Source organism: Leptinotarsa decemlineata, unplaced genomic scaffold (genome assembly GCF_025532065.1).
Source record: "Leptinotarsa decemlineata unplaced genomic scaffold, Ldec_3_MD MMD2_P_RNA_scaffold_14, whole genome shotgun sequence".
NCBI lineage: Eukaryota > Metazoa > Arthropoda > Insecta > Coleoptera > Chrysomelidae > Leptinotarsa > Leptinotarsa decemlineata.
In genome coordinates, this window is record NW_027412528.1 from 10,614,814 (window position 1) to 10,629,928 (window position 15,115).

At 34.6% G+C, this 15,115-nt stretch overlaps 1 protein-coding gene across 2 annotated transcripts; it reads right to left on the reverse strand.

Moving 5' to 3' along the window:
- Window positions 1–9,916: 9,916 nt before the first annotated feature.
- On the reverse strand, window positions 9,917–14,018 carry LOC141483855 (uncharacterized). Of its 2 annotated transcripts, XM_074178759.1 has the most exons (3): window positions 13,573–14,018; window positions 12,935–13,168; window positions 9,917–12,427 (listed from the first exon to the last, which is right to left on the reverse strand). In XM_074178759.1, the coding sequence occupies exons 1-3, from the start codon at window positions 13,649–13,651 to the stop codon at window positions 10,446–10,448; spliced, it is 2,295 nt and encodes a 764-aa protein (XP_074034860.1). In that variant the 5' UTR covers window positions 13,652–14,018; the 3' UTR covers window positions 9,917–10,445. The 2 variants fall into 2 exon arrangements, with proteins under 2 accessions (XP_074034860.1, XP_074034869.1); XM_074178768.1 differs by lacking the exon at window positions 12,935–13,168.
- Window positions 14,019–15,115: the final 1,097 nt, after the last annotated feature.

Here is a 15,115-nt window from a genome sequence, read left to right on the forward strand (position 1 = left end):
GGAATATTCTGCTATTTTGTAGTTATAAAGACATTCATATTTTTCAATTTCTTGCACTAACTTCAATTCGTTCGCCATCACCAACAACGTAAACATGAACAGTAAAAACCGTTTACCGCCTAAAAATGTGCCGATACGCAGTATGCAGCAAGCAAATCAAGCCTCAGTCGTGTTGTGTCGACCCGTGTGTAGTCCGCCATTTGAAAATATGAGTGCGACATTCAATCAGCATACAGAGCGTCTACCGCATGGCAGCTGTACCGATGTCGTACCGACCCGTGAAAAAGCCGCCTAACACACTGACTTAGAGCTACATATTCAGCTTCAGTCGATGATAAGCTAACGGTTGATTGCGAGAAGCCCATGAAACTGTGCAGTTAAACACTTTAAAAATATATCCTGAAGTGGACTTTCTATCGGTACAATCACCCGCCCAATCTGAATCTGAATACCCTACAATAAAATTTTCACATTTCATTTTTTTATATACCAAACTCATATCAATTGTGCCTTGAATGTAATGGGTGATTTTTTGAGAGCTTGAGAACTTTTTAAAAAAAAACGCATAAAATTTGCAAAATCTTATCGGTTCTTTATTTGAAACGTTAGATTGGTCAATGACATTTACTTTTTGAAGATAATTTCATTTAAATGTTGACCGCGGCTGCGTCTTAGGTGGTCCATTCGGAAAGTCCAATTTTGGGCAACTTTTTCGAGCATTTCGGCCGGAATAGCCCGAATTTCTTCGGAAATGTTGTCTTCCAAAGCTGGAATAGTTGCTGGCTTATTTCTGTAGACTTTAGACTTGACGTAGCCCCACAAAAAATAGTCTAAAGGCGTCAAATCGCATGATCTTGGTGGCCAACTTACCGGTCCATTTCTTGAGATGAATTGTTCTCCGAAGTTTTCCCTCAAAATGGCCATAGAATCGCGAGCTGTGTGGCATGTAGCGCCATCTTGTTGAAACCACATGTCAACCAAGTTCAGTTCTTCCATTTTTGGCAACAAAAAGTTTGTTAGCATCGAACGATAGCGATCGCCATTCACCGTAACGTTGCGTCCAACAGCATCTTTGAAAAAATACGGTCCAATGATTCCACCAGCGTACAAACCACACCAAACAGTGCATTTTTCGGGATGCATGGGCAGTTCTTGAACGGCTTCTGGTTGCTCTTCACTCCAAATGCGGCAATTTTGCTTATTTACGTAGCCATTCAACCAGAAATGAGCCTCATCGCTGAACAAAATTTGTCGATAAAGAAGCGGATTTTCTGCCAACTTTTCTAGGGCCCATTCACTGAAAATTCGACGTTGTGGCAGATCATTCGGCTTCAGTTCTTGCAGGAGCTGTATTTTATACGGTTTTACACCAAGATCTTTGCGTAAAATCTTCCATGTGGTCGAATAACACAAACCCAATTGCTGCGAACGGCGACGAATCGACATTTCACGGTCTTCAGCAACACTCTCAGAAACAGACGCAATATTCTCTTCTGTACGCACTGTACGCATTCGTGTGGTTGGTTTAATGTCCAATAAAGTAAAGTGAGTGCGAAACTTGGTCACAATATGCAGTTATTCCTTTTTTGAGAGCTTATTTCTTCACTTCTTCGACAGATGTCAAAGAAGTTTTGAAATACTGCATATTTATTCGAATTTTTATCCATTTCTGAAGACGGAGGCAGATTTTGGCCTCCGAAACGTAAAAGATAAGTATAATTTCTTAATATTTTTTTTGATAGGCAAAATTGTGAAATACGACAAGTTACTGATAAATAGAAGATTTTTCCTTGTGAAAAATACTTTGATTTTTACGCAGTAACTTATCGGGGTAAACTAAAAAGTTTGCCCTTCTACACTTGTATAAAGTTCTCCATTATAATTTTTATATTTTTCCAGATTGTGGAGGTAACCATTACCCAAAAAAAAGGTCGATAAAAAACTGATTTTCAACTTCTATTTCATCTGTCCCTGCTAAAATTACATCATCAACATAAATTAAAATGTATGTTTTATTTTTAGCATTTACCTTAATGTACAGACAATACTCATATTCGGAGCTTATGAACGACAATTTGATCATTAGTTCATGGAATTTATCATTCCAATTCTTTGGTGATATTTTTAAACCATATAAGGATTTTCTGAGCTTGCAAACTTTACCTTCCATTTCTTGACAGCCTTTCGGAAGTAATATGTATACATCATCTTTGATCTCTCCATTTAAAAAAGCACTACAAACGTCTAGCTGATGTACTTTCAAATCATAATTATTGCACAAAGCTAAGAATATCCTTATTGATGGTAATTTTGCAACTGGACTATAGATATCAGTGAACGACATATCAGTTTGTTGAAATCCCTTAACTACTAGTCGTGCCTTAAACTTAACTATACTTCCACTATCATTTCTTTTTACCTTTAACACCCACTTACACTCAATGACTTTATTTTGACCTACACTTTCGACACTCACACATTCCCATGTGTTGTTTTCTTTGAGGGCGCTTATTTCTACTTCTATTGCTTCATTCCACTTTCTCCAATTGCTACTCATCATTGCGTCTTCATATGTGAGGGGTTCATCTTCATTCATACATGCTAACAAACTGAGTTCTTCATAGTCCATTTCGTAATCAGCAAATCTTGATGGTGGTTTAATCTCTCTTCTGAGATTATACCTTCTCTGTTCTTCAATGTTTTCTTCCAGTTCATCATTTTCATTTCTGTCGCTATTAGAATACTCTTGTCCTTCTGCTTCTGTTGGTGTTTCTATTTCTCTTTGTTTATATTCCTGGTTGATATCATTATTATATTCCATCTCATTTTGGGGATTTGCTTCTGTGTATACTCCTTGTTTTTCTTGGCTTCCATTTTTTCTGTTTTCTTTTACTTCATTATGAGATTTGTTGGTATTATTAGGTAAGAATATAATGTCACGAAGTATTTCTACTTTATTTTTTTGTGGTATGTAAACAGGACCGGATTAGCAACTATTTACGCCCTAGGCCAGAGATCTACATTACGCCCCCTCCCAGCAGACGTTCGGGGGGGGGGTGGCATTTTCGGCATATTAAATGGGGCGCCCTACCTTTCCGGCAAAACTAAAAAAATTGTGTGAGAGATTACAAATATCTCGGTTATTATTTAGATTATCAGTGATCTTACACATTCATTTTCAAGAAAATAATTTAAATCGATCAGTCAATAACAGCGAAATTCCAAAATGTGTGAAAAGGAAATACAGAAAAGGTTATGTTGAAAAATAAAACACACTACACTTCTTAATTAACACAAATAATACTGTATAATTAGGTAAGTAAGTACATTTATTAACACACCACGGTATTTACTAACGAAATGACTTTTAAGATCGTTTTAAAATTTCCTCTTCCTGGCTTTGGACCAGGCAAACGATTGGATGGTGTTGGTGAAATCCAATGTTTTGGTTACATCATTTTCAATATTGAGGAGAGCGAGAGAGTTGAGCTTTGTTTGGGTCATGTTTGACCTATGGTATTCCTTGATCCTTTTTAAGCAGGAAAATGACCTAAAAATACAATTAAATTGTGACACTTATAAAAAAAATTATACAGAAAACAAAGCAATAAAAAAGTAGACTATTATATTTTATGAAGTGATTATAAAGATTCATAAAAAATGTAGTATATTAGAAAGTTGGAGTAATTTGTGGAATCTTACTTTCCCATGAAAAACTGTGTGTGATCCCAAGAAGCTGACAAAGTACAAAGTAGACTTTGTTTAATATTTGTTTACGTTATTTTAGTTTAGATTAAAATCTAGAGCATTGAAATTGTAATACAAAGTAAACGGTTTGTTATTGTTTGACTTACCTCTCGGCCGATACGTTTGTTACTGGAGTACAAATAAACATTCTTAGCTAAATTTCGACATTTGGATAGATATCTTCCGATTTGTTTCCAATGATCCACTTGTACAAAGACAACGGCTTTTTATTTTCTATTTTGTTTGTTGACATGTGCGACCTAAGGTGGACAAGTTCATCAAAGATTGCCGGCTCTAAATCATTTTCAAATACACTGAGAAGTTTGTTAACCTCAACTTCAATTTCTTCTGTCGTGAGATCTGAGAGTTTGATCATTGCAACAAACCTTGTAACAAATTCCTCATAGGCATGCATTCTTGCTGTAAGTTCTTGTTTAACTTTATCAATTATCGGAATAAATGTGTTAACTCTAAAGCTGTCTCTTCCAGTAGTAAAAGAAACTTCGCCATCTCGAGTCTCATCATCTTGAAGTTTTCTTGTTTTCTTACGTCTGTTATCATACTCATAAACTTTGGTTTCACTAACATCAAGTGCTTTGTTTTCATAAATGTCAAACTGATTTCTGAGCTCTTCAAAGAAGGATATCAGTGAGTTGAAAACTTCTGTTACGGCCAATGCATCAGTGTCTTCATTTTGCACATATTTGTTAACCTTATTGAGCCTGAAAAGAATAGTACCCCATAACTTGACCATTACAGCTGTTTCCAAGCGGTTCAATCTGCTTAGTAGGCCTTTAGCTTCTGCTCGAGTGTTAGCCTTATGATCTGTGTCACTTTCCAATATTTTAGAGCTCTGATAATTGCAGGCCATTCTTCTTGTAAGGCTCTTAAAGCGTCATGTCTAGCAGACCATCTTGTTGTGGAAAGGCTTTTGGTTGTTAGTGTTGTGTTTTTGCAATTATTTAACACCGCCCATTTAACACAGCTAGAAAAAAAATTATACAGCTCTTGAAGCAGAGTAAATAGTGACACTGCCTCAATACAAGAATCTACGGCGTGAGTCCCAACTAGGTTTAGAGAGTGTCCTGCACACGGAATATATGATGCAAGTGGACTGACATCAAGAATTTTAGCCTGTAGTCCTGAATATATTCCAGACATGTTCGAAGCGTTATCGTAGGATTGCCCGCGGCACTTTTGTATGTCCAGGCCGTAACGTTGCAGAGTGTCAATCACAGAGTTAAACATGTCAAGAGCCTTATGTCCAATATGTGGTAAAAACTTGAGAAATCGTTCAACAGGCTCTCCATTTTGTTGTTTCACATAGCGTATTACAAATGATAGTTGGTCTACGTGGGAAATATCAGGCGTTGAATCGACAATCAATTAAAAATACTGAGAGCTTTTAGCCTCCTCTAATATATAGTCTGTAACTTTCTTGCCAAGGAGCTCAATAAACTCATCACAAATAGTGGATGAAAGATGGGAAATATGTCCTTTACCAGGTTTTCTATGCTTTCTGATATGTTCACGCAAAAGGGATCAAATTCAGCAAGGACTTCTAGTAACTTCTAGTTTCCATTCGAGTTAGAACCAAATAACTCTGTTGACCCCCTAAATGGCAATCCTCGTGAAGCTAGAGCTTTTATGACCACAACAACTCTTTGTAGTAGCATTTGCCAGTAATTCATTTCTTAATCAATCATTTCAGTCAATTGGGAATTAACCTTTCCTAGTTTCTCCCCTCTCTTTTAAAGTGATTGTATTGTTTCTGTGTGAAACTGAGTTTTTGTGCTCTTTTAGCCTTGCTGTAACATTTTTCCAGTCACTAAAGCCATTTTTCACAAAAGATGATTCCGACTGAGATTCTGAATGGAAAAGACGGCAAGGGCCACAAAAAACTGCACATTTGCTTTCAGAGTAGACGAGCCATGCTCTATTTTGTTTTTCCCCATTTGCTAAATGTCTATAAAAATGTGCACTTGAAAAACTCCAAAAACGGTTGCCATATTCCTTCTTTGCCTTTGAGAAATTTCCTTCTTTATTTTGAATTATCCCATGTTGAGACACGTAATCACGTAGTTCATTATTAACAACCCAGTTTACTGGATCGGGATCAAAACAAAATGGTTCAAGTTCAGGTTCATGTTCTAGTGGTGTTGGCTTATCAGTGCTATTTGAAGGGCTCTCAGGGTCGGGGTCTCTCTGTGGTTCGGATTCAAATGCTAAAGATCTTGTGTCCGGTTCTGGCGGTTCCGTTTCTGTTCCTGAAGTAAAAGACTGCAGGTGAACAGAGGTACTAGTACTACTAGGAGTACTGGTGTCCAAAAATAAACCGTCATCTTTTTTGGTTTGGGTCTTATCTTGTTCTTTAGACAGCCAATTTTTCATTGTCCCAGAGAACTTCTTGCTCTCTTCTGTTTTCAATTTAGCTCTTTTTCTGAATTCAGCCCCAGATGGGCGTTTTTTTTGGTTGGCTCATTTTAATACCTGCATAAAAACCACGATATTATTAGTACCACATATAACAAGGAATTGGAACTGATTTGACTTTAAATGTAATGTATTCATATTTTCATCATATACTACTGTACTCTATTTGGCTTCGTCCTGTCCAAACTGACCGACTACCTAACTCATACATAATAAACGCACAGTCGCACAGTACAGTATAATTTTTGGCAAAAGGCAAAACTGAGGCACAAATTTGATAAATTCGTCAGTCAAAGACTGATTTTATTACTATTATAATTATAAATATTATATATTATATAAATGTAATAGTTATAATTATAAAAGTTATATATTATATAGCTATTATATTATATAATGATGACTTAATAGTATTATACTATATAATATAAATTTTAATAAAATATTATAAAATAAAAAATTTGGTATTTTATGAATTGTTTTAAAAACTTACCTTAGCCGTTTAGAAATGGATAGAATCCAACAAGAAGAATACTTCGTAATCGTAATGCGTAATGCACAACAAAATCACCACACGATAACCTAACCTCACACCACACGCACTTGATAGCTTGTTACTGACTACTGTTCACAGAGGTCACAGAGGGTGTGGGTTCGGCGGGATGGGATAGCAGTGACACGTGATCGTGAGTCATTCACCGGGCACCACCCCTGAGCCCCCCGCAAGCTTGCGCCCTAGGTCATGGCCTAGGTTGGCCTTATGGGTAATCCGGGCCTGCTTCACATGTATTACAACCATAGACTGCGTTGGGTGTACAGAATTCAAGTTTCCGATACAACTTAATATCAGCACCTTCACTTATCAGTGAAATAAACTTACAAAACCATGCCTAGCAGTTTCAACAATTTATGATGTTTTTCAGAGCTGAAACTTTCAGTTAGAACATCAGCAGGCATAATATCTGTAGGTAGATATTATAATTTCAAAATCGAATTAGAAATCAATTTCCTTACAAAATAATGACGTACATCTATATGCTCACTTCTGTTATGATAAACAGGATTGACTGATAGATTTATGGCACTTTGATTATCATTGCTAACAAACCTCACAAGTATAGAGTTTCATGTGCTCCTTCAAATATGGACATATATTTTGCTTCTGTGCTTGATAATGTAACTGCTTTCTGTTGACATGAGATGACAGAACCACAGAGTTTCTTAATTATCTCCTGAAAATCTCCAACCATAATTCATAGTCTCTTTCAAATATTTTAAAACCCGTTTAGCACTTTTCATGTGACACTCATGATAGGATTTATTAAATTGATTAAAAAACTAACAGTAAAAGATATATCTGGTCTAGTCAAAACAGATAAATACATGAGGCTTCCAATTAACTTTTGGAAAGGATATTGAGCTCTGATGTCTTCACTATCTTCTCCCTTTTTTAAATGCAACTTTAATTCCATAGGTGTCTCAATTCCTTCAGTATCAGACATGTTGAATTTTTTTAACAATGAATGAATGATATAGTTTTTCTGACTCAATATAATAATGTTATTATACCAATCCAAATCTACTTACATGTCCAAACAATTTAATTTGAAATCAAGAGCTTAATTCCTTTTTGATTCTATTTGTTTCTTTTTCATCATGGAAAAAACTGAAAAAATCATTTACATATAGCGCAATGATTATGAGCATATCATTTTTCTCTTTTATGGAAATACAAGACTCATGCTTAGATTTCTCATAATTCAACTTGCATGCAACTTGTAAATATTATTTACACAGTCATTCCATGCTTGTGATAACTTTTTGAAGCCACATATGGCTTTATTCAATCGTAAGCATTTATTTGCATCTGAACAAATAAAACCTTCTGGCATTTGCATATAAACAATTTCAAATACCCATTAAGAAATGCTGTTTTAACATCTAAATGATGAATATCTAACCTTAATATAACCGAAAGTGAAAAAAGTAATCGTAAATTGAATGTCTTATTTCAGGGGAAAAGATTTCTACATAATCTATTCTTTGTTTCTGTGAGAATCTTTTCGCTACTAACCTAGCACGATATTTCACTATACCTTCATAATTGACTTTTCTTTTAAAAACCCACTTACACTTTACAACAGCTGCTGTATTTAAAGCTCTCCTCTGACATGGCTTGTTTCCACATACCTGCATCTGCTCTGAGAAGCGCTTCTTCTACTGAGGTCTGGTTATCTTTTTTTAAGATTTCCATACACATATATGTGACAAAATCTTTGAATTCTTTGGGTTTTGTCTGTATTTGTAATCTTCTACTTTCTGAAATTGATATTTCATTTATTTTGCATGTGTAAACTTCATCGCTGGTGTCTTCACCCTTGAAGTAACTATCTCCCGCTTCGGAATTGGTAATGTCTTTTATCATTAGGGTGTGCATATTTTTTTCATTTTCTACGGTGTCCCCCACTGAATCTGTCATTACTATGCTTGTAGTGATTGGTACTTGTACTTTAGTTTCCTCCATAATCACCACATCTCTGTTTATAGTTACTTTGTTTGTTTCTGGGTCACACAGTCTGTTACTCTTAGTACTTTCACCATATCCTACAGAAATAATTTTTCTTGATGAATTTCACAAATTCGGGCTTCTATTGTCTAATATATAAAATGATTGGGAATCCCTGAAACAACTAAAGAAATAGAATAAAAATTAAATAGCTGTAAATAACAATTATATTAAGCAAAAAAACCTGAAATGAAATAATAGTGGAATAAAATACAAGTAAAAATAAAACAATTGAACAAAAAATAAAAATGAAGAAATACAAAATGAAAATAAAGATAAAAATAAAAAGTCAAGAGATTTCAAGCCAAGTTAGTTCATGCTTGCTTCCTTTGCATATCATTCCTCCAACTGCACCATTTGTCATTCTCTTCAGATCCTTTTCATTGATGTACCCTAGTCTTTGATTCCAAATTCCTTCTGGCACAATAGTTCCTGCAGCTTGAAAGCACTGTTCTGCTCTTTCAGTGTCTAATTCCTACATATTATTGACCAATTTGGCTGTTCCCATTAGCTGACCAGTTTTGTTGAAAATTTCACAACCATCATTTTCACAGATTACACTGTTTCCATTTCTAATTAATTAGCCAACTGATGAAAAATGTGTTGCTACTTGGGGTACATATGAAACGTCTTTGACCAACACTTGAATCCTTTCATTTTGCACAATTGTTATGTTCGTTTCTGGTGCTTTATATCGATACTTTTGATTTTATTAACAAGTACAATTCCGTTGGGTCCTTGTTAATTTGCAGTTTCTGTTAACCAGTTCTTGTTTGTAGTTATGTGGGCAGTAGCTCCTGAATTCATTTACCAATCCATTTTATAATATCAAATTGATGATGAAAACCCGTGATAGAGCTCATGCCAAATATCTTAAAGAAAAGACAGCAGCAGCTAGACAGTACTATGTAACTTCACGCAACTATGTCAGTGTTTTGAACAAAAATAAAAACAATTCAAAAATGACATGGAGAAATCTTGCAGATTGGGGTGTTACTACAAAATCATCTTCGAACACCAATAGCCTGCCAATTGAACTACGTAGACCTGAAAAAATCAATGACTATTTTTTAAACGTGGCTGGACTTTCGATAGTGAATGAAAACACTCTTTCATTCTGCAATAATAATAAATTGAACGCTCCTATGAACTTTTCCATCACCAATATATCGTCGTCTTGGAGGAGAAGTGAGCCAAGCCACACAACAGCTGTTTGTAGAAAATGGACTGTAAAGTTTTACTTAACACTTGTTCCTTCGTATTTATTTATTTATTTACCCTAATTTCATGAAAGCTTGCTCTCATATATGAAGGCTGTCTTCTATGAAACTGACAATATGAAAAAATGTAAAAAACTAATTATCACTGGTGATAATAAGATAATTAACACTTAGCTTCTTTCACCACCCTAATATAACTAATATCACATAATATGTTCATGCATGTGAAAAGAGCTAAGTGATAAAATTAAACTATTATTATAATACCAGCCACCCCACCAATTTGGTAGGGCATTAGTATGGTCATTATGGTCTTAAACTCTCAAAAGGCATCAATAATAAACAATTACAACTTGAAACTTTCTTTATTTAAATGATTATCATATTGACATTAAAATTAATTTTTCAAATTTATAATTATATCATGTACAAAAAATATTAAAAAAAAATATATCAAGGAACATGCAAAATGATTATATCTACTCAAATTCATCAGAGTCAGAGTTGGTGCTCCCAGAAGTTTGCAGGTTTTGGTAAAATTTATGGTAGACGGACGGTATTTTATTTGTGTTACAAAGAAATAATAGATCGTTTAATTTTTTTTCATCAATTGAAAGGCGAGAGTGGTATAGTTGGTCAACATTATTTGCAGTAAATTTTTCCCGGGTTGGCCTCCTAATGCATAATTGTTGAAAATCGTTTTCACTTAACTGGTTTTTATAATAAATATACAATGGTGAATCTTTTTTAAACTGTAGCCACTTAACATCCAGCCACCTCATAATATTGCCATCTACATTTTTATTTCTGTTCGTTATTAATTGTTTGCTATATGTTTTAAAATCTAGGAATTTAGTGTAATCCATTTCCTTCACAGTGTACGGAGGATTACTCAGTTTGGCAGTTCTTGCCACTGTATACCACTGGTCTGGAATGAATATATCTATTTTTCTTCCTCTATTTTCAATAGTAGAATGGACACTGTCACATTCCATTTCTGAATGTCCAGACTCCATAAACTTTTGATTGATAATTTTTAAGTTATCTGATAAAGATAAAGCTTTTAGAAACATTGCAGACAAAATCGTATTTCGATTCTGCCCAGAAGCGGTGTCAGAATAAAATGTCACTTCAGTTACTGCAGGAGGTAAATCAGAAAGTAGCTGCCACAAACAGGTAGCTACTTCTGATGCTCCTTTAGTCCCATCCGTTTCGTGCCACATGAAATTTGAGACAGTGCCATCTGCAAGTGTATAGACTGTAAAATTGTATGTTTTCAATTTTTTTTTGTAGTACAATTGCCCAATTCCAAGCTGAGGAGTAAGTAAGATTTTTTCCAAATCCATGGTGTATGACCTGAAGCTTGTATCATTACGAGCCCTTTCTTTGTCTTCTTTTTTGTGATTTCGGGCTTCTTCTTTTCTTAAAATATGTAATTCAAAATCATGTTGACTCTTTAATTTTTCTTCCTCTGATTTATTTTTGAACTGAGTGCAATAATCGCATTGATCTTTCTTGGGTCTGTGGAAACCATAATTATATTCTGTAGTGAAAATATGCTTGTAAAAAGAAGAAGTGACTGGTGTCTCGTTGAGCTCCTCGCAATATTTCAGGTAATCTTGATACAAGCGATTTTCTGATAACCCAGAAGGGAGGTACATCCTTTTAGAATCAGTCCTACAATAGTGTGATTCAATTACTTGAATTGAATTTATGTGACTTCGTACAATCTCTCTTCGGTTTTCTGAAATTTTATTTGGGGCTGGGTTGAAACCTCTTTTGTCTTCTTCTACAACTCCAGTATCTAGGGTTTTTTTCATCACAGTTTCGATTTTTTTCCCAGAAATATCTAAAGTGCCGAGAAAAAAGTTTTTGCAAACTTGTTGTTTTCCTTTTGAAGATGTCAAAGAGTATACCAGGGTATATTTTCTTCGTGAGGAAGCATTAGTTTCATCAACTATTGCATACCGCCTCTTCGGCACATTCTTTGAAACACACTTGCTGATAAAGCTCCACCTTGATCTTTCATCTTTAAGGGATAAATAGTCATGAAAAATTTGTTCTCTTTCGTGCAAGCTAAATTTTTCATTACAGTTGTAATGACATTTACACATTACTGGTTTAACAGCTTTACCTCTCACAATATTTCCTTTTTGAGATAAGTGTTCTTTACCTTCAAGCCTAAGGTGTCGTTGTTTATTTCTTTTCCAAGTTTGTGTCAAACGTTTCCGCTTTCTTGTTAGTTTATTTTCTTCTACTTCACTTCTTGATCGTTCATTTTCTTCTACTTCACCACTTCGGTTATTTTTCTTCACAATCTTCAGAGCATTGCTTTTTTTCTTTTTTCTTCTATGACGTTCTATAACCTCATTTTCCGAAGAATCGGAAGTTGAGTGTGATTCAATGTAGTTGGGATCTTCATTAGAGTCAGAAGCTGCAAAGGGATCTTCATAACTTGAATCTAAAAAAAATCCTTATCAGAACTTAACAATAGATGGACTGTTTTTACAAAAATGTGTTTCCCTACATAAACATACATATGATACAAAGACAAATTTATGACTCAACATTGTTTGATATCAACATTGTAAAATAAATTATGCTTATTCTAATCAAGGACCTCTCTTATTTTTATAATAACTCTGACAAAACATTTTCATGATGTCCAATGAAAAATACGTGCGTTAATAATTTTATAAAACTCTTAGGACAAGAAAAAATTGACGCATCCTTTGGTTGCTTGGAATGCATTTTCTCTCTATATGAAAATGCATTTTTTTTACCCTAAAAGTCTTACAAAATTAATAATTCGCGTATTTTGCATTGGACGTACTGAAAATGTTTTGTTTCTCTATGGGAAAATTAATTTTAATCATAATAGAAGTTTGCAAACCATAATCAGCATAATATGATAGGTTGTTATTAAGATTATAATCATTGATTCTAGATAGATAACATCGGTATTTACCACTGATTTTACTTCGTGAATCTAGAGATTCCTCACATTCTCTCTCATTGTTGCTTTTATCAACATCGTTGTGAGAAACTGTTCCCATCTCTTCCATTCCATTTTTGTTTCTTGAAGTGGGAGGCTCCTCTGCCTCACATGTTGAATGTCCATCTCCGTTTTTTAAGGCTGGTGTATTCTGAATCGTTTTTTGTCTATCACATTCAGCTGTGTTATCTGTTTTACCATTGCGACCTGTCGATAACGTAATTGATTTATCACTTTAGAATGGTAGGTTATCGTTCTTGAGAAGTAAAACTAACTCAATAAAAAGTTGTTTGTGAATGAAAATACGTCTTTACATTCTACTAAATTAAATAAGACTACTTTCAGTCCTTGTTGAAGTTGAGTTCAATCCTTTGACCTAGCTGTTTGTCAACCCGAAAAATAATTTTTTCCTGTCTACCAATTGAATTTTCTTAATTATAAGTAAAGATGAAAAATCGAAACTAATCATATTTGATAAAAACATTTAGTAGAACGTAAAGACGTATTTTCATTCTTCAACAACCTATTATTATCATTTTAGGTTATGATACTTCATTATTAACTTATCATCTTGAAAGATGAAAATAATATGAGAAATAATAAATACTTACCGAGGGTATTATTCTCGCTGCTAATAGTACCCTTCAAACACAGTTGAACCAACAATTTGCCACGTGAATTGTATGCCATTGTATTGACAACTCTAAACAAACTGAATATAAAACAACAAACACAAGTGTGGCGTATGTGGGGATCCACGGTGGTCACGGACTGTTACTATGCGGCTTAGCTCTGTTCACCACAAAAGAAAATTCGTAATTGGTTGGGGATTGTATTGGTGAAGAAATGTATGCCGCTTGAGGAAGTTTCACCACTGCAGGAAATATGCGTATTTTCATTTAGCTTCTTTCACACTTTAGTGGAATTCAAGGTTACAACTAAAGTATCCGTTAACTCTCTTCACCACTGTATTTTTCAACGTTTTTCGATTGATGTGTTGTTGTTAACTCAATTTGTCCAAAAATGTGGCTTAGCTCTTTTCACCACCAAGGCGACGATATGTGATGATGATATTTTGACTGCCATCAAAAAAATAAAATGTAATGCTTTAGGTATTGACAATATTAATATCAAGATGATTTTTTTAGTGATACCACACTGTATTGATGAAGTTAAACATATTTTCAACGAGTACTTCAGACAGGGTATTTTTTCAGATGTTTGGAAGGTTGCTAATTAAATTCCAAATCTAAAAAATGAGCACCTGCCACTTTCAGTGACCTACGCCCTATCAGTATTCTGCCCTCATTCTCTGAAATATTCGAGAAAAATTTCCCGTCAAGGAAGAGCTTTTCTTGCAGAAATCGAATACTCCCGTACGAGCAGTCTAGGTTCCGCAAAAAACACGGAACACATTTTAGTACTGCTTGATCAAAGTAAAGCTTTCGATTTAGTTAATTTCGATTTACTCATCAGCACGCTCAAGTTCGTAGGATTCGATGACATTTCTCTTAAATGGATCACAGAGGGTGAAACTGGATGATTACTCATGGTCATCCCTAAAAGAAACAATCTCAGGTATACCACAAGAAAGTAATTTAGGATTCTTGATGTTTTCAGTGTTTATTTTTGATTACTCCACTTTCGTATCACATTGTCAAGTACATCTATACGCAGATATACAGTTATATTTGTCTTCTCATAACACCGATACAGAAAGTTGCGTGGCCAATATAAACACAGATTTGCACAAAACATTCCTATACTTGGAGAATCATGGACTGAAAATCAATCCAAATAAAACTTTGGCCTTATGCATAGGGTCTCAAAGACAAATAGTAAAAACTAAGTGTAACTTCAGGCTCACCCTCGATAACGCAGACATTGACCGGGTGGACAGTAATAAAAATCTTGGCAGCTCTTTGTCTTTCCATTGACATGTGACAAGAATTTTAAAAGTATCATTCTTCAAACTCAAATCGCTATATAAATTAAAGTATCAGTTATCAGAAGAAATGACACTCAGGTTAGTTAAAACTCTTGTTTACCCTCATATTGAGTATTGTTGTTCGGTGTTTTACAATTTTTGCCGCAATATAACAAGCAGACGTTACAACGTACACAAAATGCTTGCATGTGATTTGTATGCTGTAT